General features: G+C 43.2%; 1 protein-coding gene across 9 annotated transcripts in view; it reads right to left on the bottom strand.

Annotated features, from left to right (window-relative positions):
- Positions 1-16565, bottom strand: part of CTBP1 (C-terminal binding protein 1) — a 197522-nt gene that overhangs the window by 7916 nt on the left and 173041 nt on the right. For all 9 annotated transcript variants that reach the window (XM_054172368.1, XM_054172370.1, XM_054172367.1 and 6 more), the window contains 4 exons: positions 15595-15739; positions 11365-11571; positions 5627-5841; positions 1760-1890 (listed from right to left, as the gene is read on the bottom strand). In XM_054172368.1, the coding sequence (XP_054028343.1) occupies positions 1760-1890; positions 5627-5841; positions 11365-11571; positions 15595-15739 (698 nt within the window). The remainder of the gene's footprint in view (positions 1-1759; positions 1891-5626; positions 5842-11364; positions 11572-15594; positions 15740-16565) is intronic.

The raw sequence follows: 16565 nt of genomic DNA, 5'->3' as shown, positions 1-16565 counted from the left end.
CCCACTGCATTAACCAAAGCAGCCCTGATCTCTCAAGAGTCACTATGTGACATGTAGTCACTTAAAGAAAAAAACCTTGCCATTATTTCCAAATAAAAAGTGTGTCCAGCAGCAGCCTCAAGGCTTTTTTTTAACCCATTATTATTTTAATAATTCAGTTATTTTTATCTGTTATTTTTAACTACTTTTTCCCCCCCTCCCCCCTTTCCTCTTCCTTTATAGAAACCCCACAGAAATAAGATTTATTTGGGGGGAAAACAATAGATCTGTATCAAAGTGCTGTCACAGATATAGAGGAAAGAAACTGGCTCCTCCTATTTACTTCCAGTTTTAAACACCTTACAATCAATTGTAACAGCAGGAGAATAAATGCTTTAAGGAAAAAAAGCAGGCAAGTGATAAAAGGATAGATTTCACCTGCAGTTCAATCAACATCAGAGTATCTGGCAAAACTCTTGAGTAAAGAGTTGCCTACTGACATCAGACAGGCAGCACTGAGCCAATGGAAATGAAGGCCACAGCCCTGCCACTGAATCTCCACAGATGGCATCCCCATGCAGTACCTGGGGCTGCTCTGGCCTGCTGGGGCAGAGCTGAGACCTGAGCTGGGACAAATGGCTGTAGCTGGAAATCTCTTCAGCTGTTAGATTCTGGCTTTGCACAGCACTGCTGCACTGCAATGACTGCATTTAGAAGTCACTGAATGCAGGGTAGGCACAAATAACATTAAATATTTGTGACATGGCATTGTGTTGCAGCAGATATAAAAACTGGACCTTAAGGGATGCTATTCTAGTTTTTAAAAGCTTCTATTTCCACTCCCCGAGCTGACAGTGAGAAACTGTCCTCTCTCTCTCTCCAGTCTTTACAGCCTGCCCTCAAGTCCTGCATCTGTTCCTCTTCAAAAACTCATGTGGATTGTTCCAGTTAAAATGAACATTTCTCCCTGCCCAGACTGAGGAAGGCTTTGTGGCACATCAGCACTAAGCCATGGCAGCCTCTTCTAACTCCAGAAGTCAGGCTCTGGACTCAAGAACATTTCAAAGAGGCTCATGTCTGACTAAGGGTGCTGGTGTCATAACATCAATGCCACACTGGGGAGTGGTTCATATCTGCCCTACTTGGTGTTACTCAAAACACTAGGCTTGTGCTAAGCCAATGACAGCAGAGTTACCACTGCCCTGATAAAGAGTTAAACAAAACCAAATCTGCTCTCTGGTCACCTTCATTTTTTGGCCCTGCTGCATTTCTGCTTCTCCTGCAGAGGCAACCCAAACAAAAGTCTGTCTTTTTCTCCAGGAAGGTGTCCTGAGGAAATTTTTTCTGACACCAAATCTCAACCCTTTTGCCTTCTGAGAGTTTGCTCAGTCATCAATATTAGATGCCTCCAAAGCTGCATCAGTGACAAAGGAGCACTCCCCTCAAAGCCATGGCACAAAGCCATGCCCAAGACTTGAATGCAAGTCCCTGTTGGTTCTACTAAATAAACTCCAATTGATTTTAGTTGGGGGTTTTGTTGCTTTGGGGTTTTTTGTTTGTTTGTTTTAATTGGCTATAACATTTTTCACTTCTGACCACATTCCCAAGCTCCACCTACATTTGCATCAGCCCAGTGCTGCCCAGATTCATGCCGCTTTACCTACGGAGCGTTCAGCTGAGGCAGAACTCGGTTTTACTTGTTGCTGTTGATTGTATCATGCACTAGGACTTAAAAATAAGAAAGTGAACAAAATAAAAAGAAAAGAAAAAGGAAAAGCACCTGAATGGTTCTGACTCATGTACATCTAAGGCTGCCCCTCGTATCCTTCCTTCCTTCAGGGCCTGTGCAAGTGCTTTTTCGTCTACTAACCCACCTCGAGCTGTGTTGACCAGGAAAGCCCCTTGTCTCATCTAGGGAAAGTTAAAAAACAAGAATGATGAAATAAAAATAAATGAAATAAAATCTTTGTGGCATTATTTTTTTTTTCTTTTTTTTTTTTTTTTCCACTCAAAAGCAGCATCCATCACAAACAAAGGCTTTTCAGCTGGTTAACCTGTAACAGTTGTCACCCCTTGCCGTTGGAAAGCACCACCACAGGCGATGCTTCGAGCAGCAAACGCTATTTCACAGCACTTAGGAACCTTTTGTTTCCCCGTAAGCAGCGTCTTTTAACAGAAGCCTTGCTTCAGATACTGCGCAGGAACACGATCAAAAGATACAACTGTGCAGAGGAAAGTGACAGATCATTTTATGCCTTTCGATTCCACCGTGAAATTGCATGCGACAGGAACTCCGGCACATCCCTCAACAGATTCCTACTTTGTGGTTTGCGACTTTCACACAAATCCAAAGCCTGCATCCATTCTGCAGGAAAACCAACGCTCTTGGATTTTCAAACACTTCTCCCTTTAGTTGTCAAAACACAGTAGGGTCTATGTTTTATTTATTTTTTGTTACTTCAGCTTTCTCCTTCCCACGAGACTTCCCCGAGAAAGCTCTAAAGAATTCCTGTATTATTCAATTAAAAGGCATGAAAATGAATGTGGCTGAGGACGCCTCGTGCCCCGGAGAGGAGCGCTGAGCGCTGGGCAGATTAGCATTGCAGATGACACCGCGCGGAGAACCGCACGGGTTTCCGCTGTCGCGCATCCGCAGCGTCAAAACAAACCGGCGGTTTCAATAAGAGATGGCACAGAAAACGTAAGTCACTGCATCCTGCTGCCAGCCACCCTAACGTTCCATCTCTTACCAGCTCTCTAACTCAGAAGTACTCCTGAAGGTGAGCATGTGAAGAGCTCTGTGGTGACAGAAATCTCATTTTGTCCTGAGTCCATCTCTCACCATATGAGCAAGAAACCCTCAATGTTTTGACCCCAAGTCAACTCCTTGAAGCCTGCACATCCAACTACAGCTTCTGTACTGGATCCTTGTGCTGAAAGGCTGACTGGAAATATCCAATTCAAGAACAAGAAGGTTTAGATGGAAGTCAGCTAGAGAATTTTGTTTTATGAGATCACAGGAGATACTAATCAACTTGCACAAGCTTGCAGTTAGCTTTTTAGAGAAAACAAACCTTATTTCCCTGGCCAACTCACTGGGTTTAGCACAGCCCTGCCACTCCATCTGGAGACTCTTGGGCTTACAGGAGAACCATCTATTGGTCTCTATAGTAAAACCAAAGTCCTCTTTGAGGAGCAGAATGAAGGGATAGTTTTATTTCACTTGGGAATTGGATCAGTGACAAAACAGTAGCATGATTATAAGCTGCTCTAGTAACATTAAGACATTCCTGACGGGAATTATCACTGCAGCTCTACTACATCACCTGAAAGAATCAGACCAACTCAAACAGCAACCACATCTGCTGTGCAAACATGCCCTGTAGGCTCAAGGAACTTATGTACCTTGCCTCTTTCTGGGCTCTTGCAAGTAGCTGGTTTGAGTTTCAGTCTAGCACTGTGTTTTAAGTGTGCTCATGGCCTTTGAAGAGCTTGACAATTTTCATCAAAAGTAAACCTTGCTAAAGAAAAAACTTTTGTTTGAGGCTAAGAACCTTACTTTCCAAGCTGTAAAGCTAGCACTAAGACAAGTCCAAATCAAACAGAATGTGGCTGCAGAACTGCCTCCCAGAGGGAGTGAATGAGGTTGACTCACGATAAACCGTGAGGGTGGATGCAGCTTGAGATGATGCTGAGCAATGGGTGGAAGCTTGAAAGAGCTTCACAGCTAGAATTGCTGATGCTGTTAAACTCACCTGCACCAAACCTGCAGAGCTGCTTTAAAAACACATTGCCTTTGAATTGTAGTGTCTGCTTCTCAGATTGGTCAAACTAAGATGAGCTCACCTTCTCATAAGAGAACTTGATTATAATGGGTTCAATAGACACATGGAGCTACTACTTATCTATACGGTCAAGCACCATGGCTAGGAAGAATGCTGACTAATTAAAGGGAGAAGCTAATGAAGGAGAAGACTGACACCAAATTTTGAAAGACATTTTAAGGTCATGTCATTTCAGATTGGAAACAGAATTCAGCATGAGACCTAGTGAAATGAGATGCACCACACCTCTCTGCTTGGTGCATGAGCATGCAATATTGGACAGAAGCAGCATGTAACACTACACATTTTAGGTTAACATCTGTCAGCCTGAGAAAAAGCTGTTCAGGCTCTTTTAGATACATATTCAGATATGGTTTATGCTAACTAAGCACTCAGAGGTGTTAAGTTTTATAGCTTTCACATCAGCTGTTATGATACAGACTGCTTCATCCTGACTTTCATCAAAGCAAAAAACATCTAACACCTTGATCCTTGTTTTTCATCAGGAAGGATAACAACTGGCAAGATAAATGCTTACTATACCCTTTCCAGTACAGATTTTCATTTCAGATGGTATCACTTAGTTCTAATGATTTGTTTCTCTCATTAATGCACTAAGCCCTCCCCAAAGCTCACTGCATTTATCCCACTTCCACTCAAAAACTTCCTGTGAAACACTGGGCCAAGTTTTGCAGCCCACTACAGGAAAAGTGACCACTGCTCAGCCTCTACCAGCATCTCTGAACTGGGTGTCATTTCTTTTGGATCTGGATGTCTGCTTGCAAAGACACCTAACAGCGTCACAACCATGAAATGTACCTAAAGCACACGACACAGGGGAGCCCCTGGGGCAGAGTAACAGTTTTCTCTTACAGAGCTGCACTTGAGACATCTTAATTTCTTGGAAATTTTAAACTCCAAATCCTGTTTTTATGTTAGGATGGATCTCCAAAATACCTGAACTCTCAACCCAAGAACTGTGTTAGGCAGTCAGTGTAACAGACCCTCCATGACTGCAGAACACTTTCAGTAATTACTTCAGTTCTCTTCAAGTTCAAGAGTAGGTGGTACAAACCACTGCTCAGAAGCCAAATCGTGGTCTTACTGCAAAGGAGTGCTAGTGTGACTGTCACAAACACCACACATATAAAGAACAGCAAAACCAAGGATAACATTCTAGACTTTCTTTCCTGTACACTATCCAAGTTCTTATATTTGGAGTTAGAAGTCAGACATGCAGTGGAGAAGCTTACTAATAAATTAGTCTAGAATGAAGCAGCTACTACACCTAGATTTTGAAATTATTTTAATATTACCTAAAACTTTAGGGAGAGATTAGTACTAACTCCAAGGAACATTATTTTTCCAGGTAATGCAATGCTGCAGATGCAACCCAAGCAGGAAGAGCTCTGCAGGTGTCAGCAGCGAGCACAGGAGGGAGCCATTTAGTCACAATCCTGAAATCCCATCTAAAGAACCCAAACCGAGGAACCAGAGTGCAGGCAGAACTGCTACCTGAAAACACACTAGTGAGGAAGTGGCTACAGGAGCCACAGAAAAGGTGCTTTCACAGAGACACAGCTTCAGTCAATCTCAGCCACATTAAGAACAGCAAATTCTTTCCACAAATACAAGGTTACTGAGCAAAATAGACAACAATAAAAGCAAGAACAGGTAAGCCACCAGCTATTTGCTACTCAGCTATACAGCTGCTTTATCTCAAAGCAGCAAGAGGGAAAGAATGCCTCTCAAGTGAGAGCCTGAGAACCTGCAAACACTAGTGTGTCAGCCAGCAGCAGCAGGGCGCCCACAGAGCTCGTTACCTGCTTGATGGTGAAGTCATTAATAAGATGATGATTGTGTTCGTTCAAGTTGCAGTGCAGGGTAACACAGTCACTGTGGAACAGCAGGTCCTGCAAGGTGCTGACCCGCTGCAGTCCCAGAGCTCGCTCCATGCCATCCGAGAGGTATGGGTCATAGAAGATCACACTGAAGCCAAAGGCTTTGGCACGTAGTGCTACTGCTTGCCCAACACGCCCTGCAACAAGACACAGGCAATTAGGACAGAAGCAAAGCAGCTGGTGCAAGGCACCCTCTTCCTATTGCAAATGATCCCATCAAACCCTTTTGTACAGCACCTAGGAGAGGACACCAAACAGGCAGCTGCCATCCCACTTGAAATCATCCCCAAAGCCAGAAATGTGACCTTTGGCTGTGCCACTGTCCAAAAGCAAGCAGGAACTTCACACCTTCTGCAGCCCCAGAAGATGCCATGTCATCTGCAGTGAGCAGTGTAACACCAGGGTTTGCCCTGCTGATGGCAAACCACCACAGCTGTGAATACATCCTGCCAAGGGCTTACTCTTACCCATGTCAGACCAGCTGGCTTTAATGAAAAGCTATAAAATTAATCCTCAGAAATGGATGCAATAAAGGTAATTTGCTTAATCTGAAACTCAACCCTTCTCAATGCCTGGGTTCCCTTCTCTGAACTACTGTTTTCTTCTGTACTGAAAATTATCCATTTGGCATTAAAATGCCTTAAAAAGGCCCTGTCATTTGAAGCTCTAAAAAAAATGTTGTATCCATCTACCTAAATGATGAATAAATGAGTCCCTCACAAGGCAGAAGAGTGCAATGCCTTTTGGTATTCCAAATGACATTAGCTTTTCTCTGGTACTCTTCCCTTACTGTCACATCTCAGAGCTGTGCCTGAAACTGCTGTCAGGCACAGGTCCATGCCACACGTCTCAAAAAGCATTTCCCTCTGACACTCCACCAGTAAACCCCAGTGAGAACAGTCAGTGAGCACATCCAATAAGTGAAGGGAATTCTGAAGAACATGAGCTAACAGCTTCTCAGGTTAGAAGACTGCTCAGTAGATGACTCAGAGTAGTACAAAGGTTAGATAAAGAGCTTTCCAAAGCAGCACTGGACACACCAGAAGAAGCCTGGCTCGTTTTGAAAACAAGTTAACAAGCTTCCTTTTGTAACATCTGAGTTTGTTCAAAAAAGCATCACAGGGAAATCCCATCTCTTGCCAATTGTGCTTGAAGGGATTTCCCTCTGCTTTTCAGTTCCTCTTTGAGTAAACTTAAGAGGCTTCTTCACAGAAGAAAGGTTTTTTTGTTGAGCACTTTAACCTGAACACAGCAATTCTGCAGTGCTCAGTGACAGCTGTGCTTCGAAGCTTAAGCAGAGGCAATGTGACCAGGGGGCTGACTGCTTTTCTCTGGGGACACCAACTTCAACTACTCTTCAAATCCTTTCCTTCCCATGCTTGCATACATCTTACTTGCCTGCTTCTCACTCGAATCAGACACTTTTCATCACAAACACTGCATTATCCCCAAGTTCCCTGCATCAGTCACACAATAATTTGGTGTTTTTAAGCAAAGAGTATCACTTCTGCTCCTGCTCCCCACACACCACTGTCATCTGTCCTTTCCTACACTCAGTGCAGCAGCAGTACCTGAGGGGATAACACAACACTGAAATCTCTTACAACACACTCTGTTAAAGCTACACTTTCTGTTCCCTGCAGCCAAGGCTAACAAATCAAAGCCTCTGCAATGGGCACAGCTTCCCCTCTGAAGCGCTTGGGATCAGGTGTGGACTTCTAGACAGAGCTGCCCTAGCACAGTTCCTTCATGGGATAAAACTCCCACAACTGAGAAGTCACATTTAGTCTCAGTCATTGGACAGGCACCCAGGCAGGCACATGGAATTTGCCAATTCCTTTTTAAACTGCAGCCAGACAACACAGCACAACCACAAACCTGCCAGAGCTTCTTCCTTTCCTGAAGAACCTTTATTATGCAAGACTCTCCTGGGCATAAGAGATAGGCTCAAAACCTACCTTAGCCCATCAAGAACAGAACAGCACACAAAGCATCCCACCTTGAGGACAATTTTATCTTAAAGGTCTGTACAACTGCTATGGATATTCATGGCTGCTTGGAGGGAAGGCAAATTCTGAAACTCAGAACATTTGATGAACTTCTTGGTCAGTAGTGTAGGAAGGGTGCAGGGAATGTGTGGTGTATAGAACTTGCAAGGCAGAGGAGAAAGTGACCCAAGCCTGTTTTAGAAATCAGATTTATAGAAAGCTCAAGCAAAGCCCATACATCATCTCACTGACACCAGAAGTATGGAGAGACACCCAAAGATGTCTGGATCTCCTCTTACAGTCTGACCCCTCCACTCCTTGTAAGTCTCCCAGTTTGTAGGTATCTCTGACCTTGACCTTGCCAATAACCAGATTTGAGTAGACAGCTGCAGTTGTCAATGACCTCTGCCCAGCTCTTGGGCAAAGAACATGAATCCTGTGCTGGCATGACAAGGTCTCACCCCGTGCCCTTGGCAGTGTTGATGACCTGCCTGCAGATACCCATGGAAAGGAAAAGTGCTTTCACTTCACAGCCCTTTCCTGTCCATGCAAGAATCATGGAGAACCTGGGTAATTTTCTTTCCTCTTGGAGAAACCTACAGTGTGGAAAGTGCCATGTTGACATATTTCCTGCTGAGCACATTAGGGGAGCTAGCAGGAGTGCTGAGGTACATCACTCATTGCATGGTGGTGCCACCCAACTGCCAAGCCTCAGTGCTGTCTGATGACAGATCAGTACTTCAGGCCAAGATCTATTCAGGACCATGGGACTGCTGAGAGAATGCAAGCAAGTGAAGACAGACAAAATGAGTGATGACATGCACCATGATGTAAAGACAAATTTATCTGGAGAAATTTCACCTGTGGAGCAAGGAAATGCATTAGCTGTTAGTCATCAGCATCTGCAACCAGGGAGGAAGGGGAAGGGAGGGTGACTTCACTGCTGTAAAATTGTCATTGCAGCAGATCCAGGCCCAGCTATCTCTTCAGCCAACTACTTGCATGCTGCTGCTCATAAATGCTCTCCTTTTCAAAAGCCTCCAAATGTTTAGATCTAAGGTGAAAAGGTAGCCTTTTTTTCTTTTTAATGTAAGGCTTCCTAGCCACACTTGAATTACTTGCAATATAGGACACTGGATAGTAATAAAGATTAGAAGTGACAAAGACAGCTGTTTAATGATGTGGTATTATTTATGTATGGCTCCAAGAATCACACACTTCATAAAGACAGCAAGAAGCCCAGGCTCTGCCCTCAGGAGCTCAGAGGCTAACCAAACAAGCAGAACAATGACGGATGGCATCCAACAGGCACATGAAGGAGGCTTTATGCCATTGAGTCTCCGCTTATCTTCAAGCTCAATACGAGCAGAGGATGAGAGATGGGGTTAACTTTAAAGGAGGAGCACAGAGTAATAGGATTATGCAGGATAGACCAAGTGTCAAAAGCAGGATACTAGAGGAGGCAAAGAAAAGAGTGGGTGATGGAAAGAAAAGGGCAAGTGAGTCATGAAACTTGGCTAGACCAATGGATGAGGAAGTGAGGAGCTGAAACTTTGGAGGGAATGATGTAGTCATTCCCTAGCACAGAGATAGGCAAGAGCTAGGGTGTTTCTCTTTGGCAAAACAAGAGAACAGCCCAGGAACAGATGCAAAGAACATCTGGACTTAGCTGCTGCAGCAGCAAAGTGATAAATTTAAGCAACCCACTGCTGCAGAGACCATGAGTTTAAGACAAGAACAGAGAAGCATGGCTGTGGTTGAGATATGAGATGGTCCCAGACACACATGAAGGAGAAAAGACAGTAACAGCAACACTACACAGGACTAGAGAAAAGGACTTGGTAAGAGATGATGAGAGTTGTTTGTTTTGTGTGCAGCGCGCTTACTAATAGCCTCTTAATGGCCCATCACAAATGACACTGACATCTCTGAACAATAATGAATTGAGGCAAAACTAAACACACAGAAGAGGCCACTAGTAGAGAAACATAACCCAAGGGCAACAGCCTTTTGAAGGTGGTTGTAAATACACATTTTAATCTGAAACTAGAGAAGCAAAGCACCCATATCACAGCCTAAGTGCCTGAAGGGCTCAAACCTAAAGCCTCTTTCAAGACTCCATCTTTAATCCTCATTAATACATAGCTACAAAGGGGTTTGTTACACAGGTGGGAATCAAAATGCTGTGCCTGTTCACATGCAAGCACAAACAGTGCAAGTTGTCAAAACTGACTTTCAGGCTTTAAAATTTTCCTTGAAAGTGAATATTCTGTTGCAGGAAAAGAAATGAGAACAACAAAAGGTTGGAGACAATGACTCGTTAATAGCCATGACAGATGTTTACCTTTAAAATCAGATTTCACCAGTCATTTAATCCACCACAAAAGCCTGGCTTTTTAAAACAAAACCCAGACCCCAGCATTTCACATGGCTTTACACACACTGCCAATCTCACCAGCCATTTCTTTTTCTATACCATTCAGTCATGCCCAACAAAACCAGCACACAGAAAATTCACTTCAGGAATTCTAACATGACTTTGCCGTTTTAATTTGTGCAGTGCAAAACAACGAAAAGCAATGCCCAGAGGGCAGACACCTCCAGCAAGCAGGCACACAAGCATGTGTGCCAAGGCTGAAGTTTCAGAAAACTAGGTAGGCATTTCCATCTCCAAGCACTGCAGGTGACCTGTCTCTGATTTATGCACTGGTGCTGGGCCTGGAAGTGCACTCAACGTGGTGTGCTCAAATGTGGTGCATAATTACTTGTGCATGGATTTGAGAAGGCAACTTCATGACTGACTAACTTCTTGGAAGCCATATTTTGAAGGCAGTTCTTTGACTGTGAAGATTCTGGATGTGTTGCATACTCATTTAAATGAGGACTATGTAACACCAGGCTATTTTCAACTTCTAAAAGTAAGAGTTTGTGGCTCGAGTTAGTTGACAGCAATGTGTAACTGGAAGAGTCGTTTAAGTATGATGTCTTGTTGTCAAAACTCATATTAATAATTCCTGTGGATGAATACCACAGCAATTACATCCACCATCTATCAGATCTTTGGTAAGACAAGCACATGACTGAATAATTTTTATATAGAAACTGACTTGCTTGTTTTTCTTCTCCACTTCTGTAACAGACAGTAATTAATTCATCTCAAGCAAGCCTGTCCATCTGTTAGATGCTGAAACACATTTAGGGCCATTCAGAGAGGTAAGTAGGTGATTTTATTAGGGCTGGAAACATTTCAAACTTTCTTGCATACATTTTTCCTCTGATTTGAGCTGAACTACCATTTCAGATGTAGCTCAAGCAAATGCATGAAATAATTGCTCTGTAGACCGTTCCCACAGCAAAGGATTTTTAGATACATTCAGAAACAGTGAAGTGAAACAAAGAAAGCACAAACTGCACCAGCTACGGCAAGGGCTGAGAAACACAACAAACATCTGACACCAGGCTCAAGCAGCAGAATCCTTGTCCTGCAAAAGGGAAATGATAGTAATCTCCTTTTAAACCAGACACACTCCTCTAAGAACGATGTGGTACTGTGGAGCGCTTGATGTGGGAAGGAGAGAACTGAGCCCTCAGCCTTTATAGCTCAAATCTTCATGGGTTTTTAAAGGACTGAAAGGCTGAGGCACACCAAAGAACCCCCCCAAGCCAACATACCTAATCCAATAATGCCCAAGGTCTCCCCTCGGATCCTGGCAGCCCCAGAAGCCACTTCCCGGATCTGCTCCACGCTCTGTACTCTCGTGCCTTCCCGCAGAGCCTGGTGCAGCCAGGTGGTTCTCCTGTAGAGGTTCAGAATGTGGCACATGGTAGAATCTGCTGTTTCTTCTACTGAGGCAGCTGGCACGTTACACACGGCGATCCCTGCATGGAATGGGGAGAGGACAGTGGTTGCCAAACAGTTGTGACTTTTCCCCCTTCAGCAGCAGTTCAGGAGGATGATCTTTACTCTTACAGATATTGCAGTATCTGTTTTACACAAACACCAAGGCTGACTGCAATGGAGGAAATACTTGACAAGCACCTGCAAATTTTGTGTTTTTTTCTCCTCAGTATCACAGTATCACCAAGGTTGGAAGAGACCTCTAAGATCATCGAGTCCAACCTGTCACCACAGACCTCATGACTAGACCATGGCACCATCTCAATTTATTATATGACTGTTGATTGCATCCTCAAACTAAGGCAGATAGATAACAGCATCAAAACCACAAAAGGAAAGCAGTGAAGATGTCAGGTAGCTCTGAACACGAGTCAAGGTCTTGGTGAGCATTTCCCATGCATACTGAGCTGGGTGTTTGAACAGCACAGAGAAACCTGCCTTGTTCTCATGCACTGCAGTTAATTATCATTGCTTAGATCTAACTTCCTGACTGAGCTTTCAACCACTGGGCAGACACCCCCCAAAAAGCCATCTACACAGGTTATGAAAAAGCTGAAATCATTTATAATGAGGGCTCTTACAGCCCTCACAGGACAACTCTTAGTATTTTGTGTATGACTAATCAGAACACCAGGAGGAACAGCTTGCTTCATGCTGCAAACAGGTCTGTAGAGTTACAACAGACAGAGTCCAAGTCCAGACCCTCAAATTCAAGAGAACACATCTAACTGCCAAGAGGGAAAGAGAAAGTCTGCCTTTGCCTGGCATATCAAGATAACACAAAATTAAGTCCACATTGCTAACAGCTGGAAAGTTACCAGTTGAAAAGGGTGCAACATCAAGCAGCTAGATCCCCCAGATTTCCACAGTCACTTGTGGAAGGCAGATGAATTCAAAACTCAGAATTTTACTTCTAAGGTCAGATCAGACAGCAATTAACTGCAATTCCCCTGCAAGTTATCCCATTCTGCTCTCTACCTCCAGTACAGTCTACAGCAGCTAATCAAAATGTTTACTTCACAGAGTTTGTGTCTGTTTTGACTTCTCTTTCCATCCCTTCCATTTACTACATGTTTTGTTTCTAATCATCAGCTCCCACCAATGTTTGTCTCAGTTCTGCCGACTGAGATCACAAGCAGTGTAATTTCATGGTGGAGGGAAAAATAAAGTAGTGTTTTGTATCCTAAAAACCACCCTAATTCTGTCTTCACTGTCTAGTAGTTCAGGTTTTTTACATACATGAATATTCAGTGAGTCCTCAGCTAACACCAGTGTATCATATGAATCAAGAAGAAAAAACTCATTCTCTTCAATAACAGTAATAATAATCTTAAAGCCAACAAGATCATACCAGATTTATCCATGTTTTACATTCTAGTGCCTTTGCTCTGCTGCCCAGCATATTTTACAGCTTTCTTTAGACCAGTAAAAACCAGCATAAGGAACCTGCAGGATTGTTTTTCTTCCCTCTGCTGTGGAGATTCAGCGTCTGCTGAGTCACTGCTCTTAGACTTAAAGACAGACAAACAGCATCATTTGCTGCAATATTCATCCTGGCTCCCTGCTAACATCACCAGCAGGGTGAAACTCATTGGGTTTTTTAAAACTGGGGGAAGAAAGCACAAGTAGGGAAGAGTGGAAAACTGAAAAACAACATTCCCTTAAGTGCATCACATTGAACAGCTGCATTTGTTTACACAAAGTCTTTTTCATGGAGCAAAAATGCAGGTTTTAGATGGCAGGAGTTTAATAAGCATGTCCCCTGAGAGCTGGCATCAACAGAATAATGCTTTAAAAGGAACTTCAAGTTGTATCATATTCAGGAAGAGAAATAAGAAATTGACTCACCTTACACTTTCCTCTCTAATAGGTTTCCTTAGGAAACTTAGGAGAACAAAAATCAAGAGGAGAGAAACTTCTTTTTCCCCTATTTCCCCCCAACTTTAAAACCAGCTAATTTCTGAAAGGCAGACACGGTGAAGCACAAAAAAGCAGGAAGGAAGAGGCAAAGGTATGATGAGATGAGACATTTCACATGGAAGACAGCTCACTTATCTCATACCCATCACTTCCATGCTCTCTTCCCTTTCCCACCACCTTCAGTCATCTTGTGCTTAGGTTCAGTGCTGAGTAACACAGGTCAGGGGCCAACACTGACTTCCACTTCACTCACATCCAGCTACGCTCACAGCTAGTCAGTAATTAATGTAACGGAGAAAAAGCAGAAAAATCTTCCAAGACTCTATCCAAGAAACAGATCTTCATACATTTTAAGAGGAGGAGAACTACTAGCATGAAAACATCATCAGGCAAGGCTGGCAACAGTCCCCCCAGGCCAGCTCTATGAAACCTAGCTCTAAAAGTTACCGTGGAAGCTCAGGCTATGTCACTTTACAGTCTAACTCTACACCACACTGCAAGAGTGAATCAAAGCTTTATCCAAAGACCCATTCTTATGTTACCTCCCTGAGACGTGTATTGTTTGTACTAGTTCAACAGATGGAAACAGATTTGTCCTGTAGTGGTCAGTCAGTATTTAAATCCAACCACTTTACCCTGAACTACTAAAATCAGAGATTTTAACACTGTAGACCTCTCAGCATTCATTGGCTTTTGACAAAGTGGAGAACTGTACTTCCTGACTGTTAGAATGCCAAATGGGACATCTTAACTGTGTAACAGCCTAATCCCAGCCCAGGAACTGAATGATGGAATGTGGCTGTTTCACACCAATGAGAACTTCCAACATTTGCTGGACTCTGGCTTGAAGAATTACATGGATGCATTTAAATCATTAACTTGGGTTACAGGCCAGCTGAGACTGACAGAAACAGCCAGCAAAACTGCAAACCACCTCCTCACTAGAGACTCTGCACAAATTGGATTCCTGGCTGCTCAGGGCCTTTGATCTGCATAGGCTTTGGCTTCTGATGGAGAATATGAGCCCGGGCCAACCTCTACCCACATACACATTTTATGGGGCTCACAATGCGTGTCCCTGACTGGGAAACAAGTTCCAATACCTAGAACGCTGCCTTGCAGCCTTCAGACCTGACCTGTTTCTCACAGAAGCCTCCAAAAGCAGGCCTCAGCCTGCTGCCCAGACTACACAGCTATTATAACAGGGGAATATTTCACCAGCACTGATAAACAGTGCTGTACCAGTGGGGTTGTTACCAGGGCTAAACTCTGTCAGGTTGAAATACACTTTTCCAAGCCCTTCCCAGAGCACAATGGGAAGCATCCTTGGTCACCTTCACAAAGAAAGGAAGAAAATACAACCTGATCTAGCATGGGGGGGGGGGAGCCCTGCTCACAGCAGGGGGGTTGAAACTAGATGATCCTTGAGGTTCCTTCCAAACCTAACAATTCTATGATTCCAAGTGGCAGCTTGACCTGTAGCTTATAGACAAGAGCTGGCTCATCCCAAGGAAAAGAGAGCACAAACTTAGACTGCTGCTTCTCACCGTGGAACCTTGAGCACCATCTCTTCCCAGCTTCAGAGAGGGAATTCATTCTGAAGCATCAACAACTGATTGGCCTATAAAATGGGCATTACTTTTATGGAGTGCTTTAGTGCTAAATCTCATGCATCATAAATAAGTCTCAGACAGCTGATAATGATCTCATTTTTTATTCAAACAGAAGTACTATGCCACGCTGATGGAATTATACTTTGTGATTGAATTACAGCAGTAGCAGTTAAAATATACAATTGAGTTGGGGAAAAAAAAAAAGAGAGATGAAAAATTAGGGCCTTACTCCTTGGGTTTATATTGAACAAGGAGATTGTCACCCTGTCACAAGGTTGTTAATATTATCGTTTAATTAACTAATGCTACTATCTCCATAATGATTTTTAAACACTTTGATGAGAAAATTATACAGCTTACATACTAGGTTAGTATAAATTATACAGAAAACATTAATGCAAAGACTCAGATGCTTATCAGATTTCTGGAGGCAAGCAGATGAGGTAAAAATAAGGTCTTTAATGGCCATACCTAAATCTCCAGCAGATTTGATGTCAATATTATCAAAACCACTGCCAATTCGGACAATTATTCGAAGTGCTTTAAATTTCTCCAGGTCTTCTCGTGTTAAAGTGATAGTGTGATACATCAGTGCCCCCACTGCTTCATTTAGTACCTATAAACAGAATGGAAGACAACAAAAAAATACTTATTTTGGTTTTCTTTCACAGGATCTCCATTTAAACATGTATGCATATCTTCAGGCATAAAGACAGCAACAGCATTACATCCAGGTCTTGTTTCTCCGAACACCTTCCAGCCTCTTGTCACTCTTTGCTGTGCCCATTCTAGCATGATGAGATGAGCTTTAAAAGAACTAAGTGACCTGTGTTTGTCTCCTTATGATGAGAGGAAACCCTTCTCAGCCCACACAAGATGCTCTGCACTATGGAACTCCCAAGTGTCCCTGGCCTGCAGATGCAGATGAAACACCAGGAGAGCAGCACCCACTCCACACAATGAGCAGTTTTATGCTCAAGCAGCTGACATTCAGTTGTGAAAGGAGTGACAGAGCAGTTTTTCTTCTCCACACACACAGTGGTACAGCCATTCACTTCACTATTAAACCACTTGATACCTGAATAGAAAACATTCAGGGATCATCCCAACCCCCTGAAATGGCAGAGACTGAAATCTTCAATCCATTCCCGAGAACAAAGTGTTTGTCCTTCAGTTTACTTCACACCAAGTACTTGCTGATAGAAAACTGGGTGCCATATAAATTGGTACAAATGAGATGCCAAAACAGAACACAAAAACACAACCCACGAAACAGCAACAACAAAAAACAACAGGGGGGGAACGTGAGACAAACACAAAGCCCAAACAGAAATAAGAAATGGTACTAAAGCAAAATGTTGCAGAAGTAATAAAAATCCCTGTGAAAGAGCCAGAGGAAAGCACAATTAAATTGACAAACTCTGAAGTGTCTGGATAGCTTT

This window comes from Dryobates pubescens, chromosome 23 (assembly GCF_014839835.1).
Source record: "Dryobates pubescens isolate bDryPub1 chromosome 23, bDryPub1.pri, whole genome shotgun sequence".
NCBI lineage: Eukaryota > Metazoa > Chordata > Aves > Piciformes > Picidae > Dryobates > Dryobates pubescens.
This window is presented reverse-complemented; position numbering and strand designations above follow the sequence as displayed.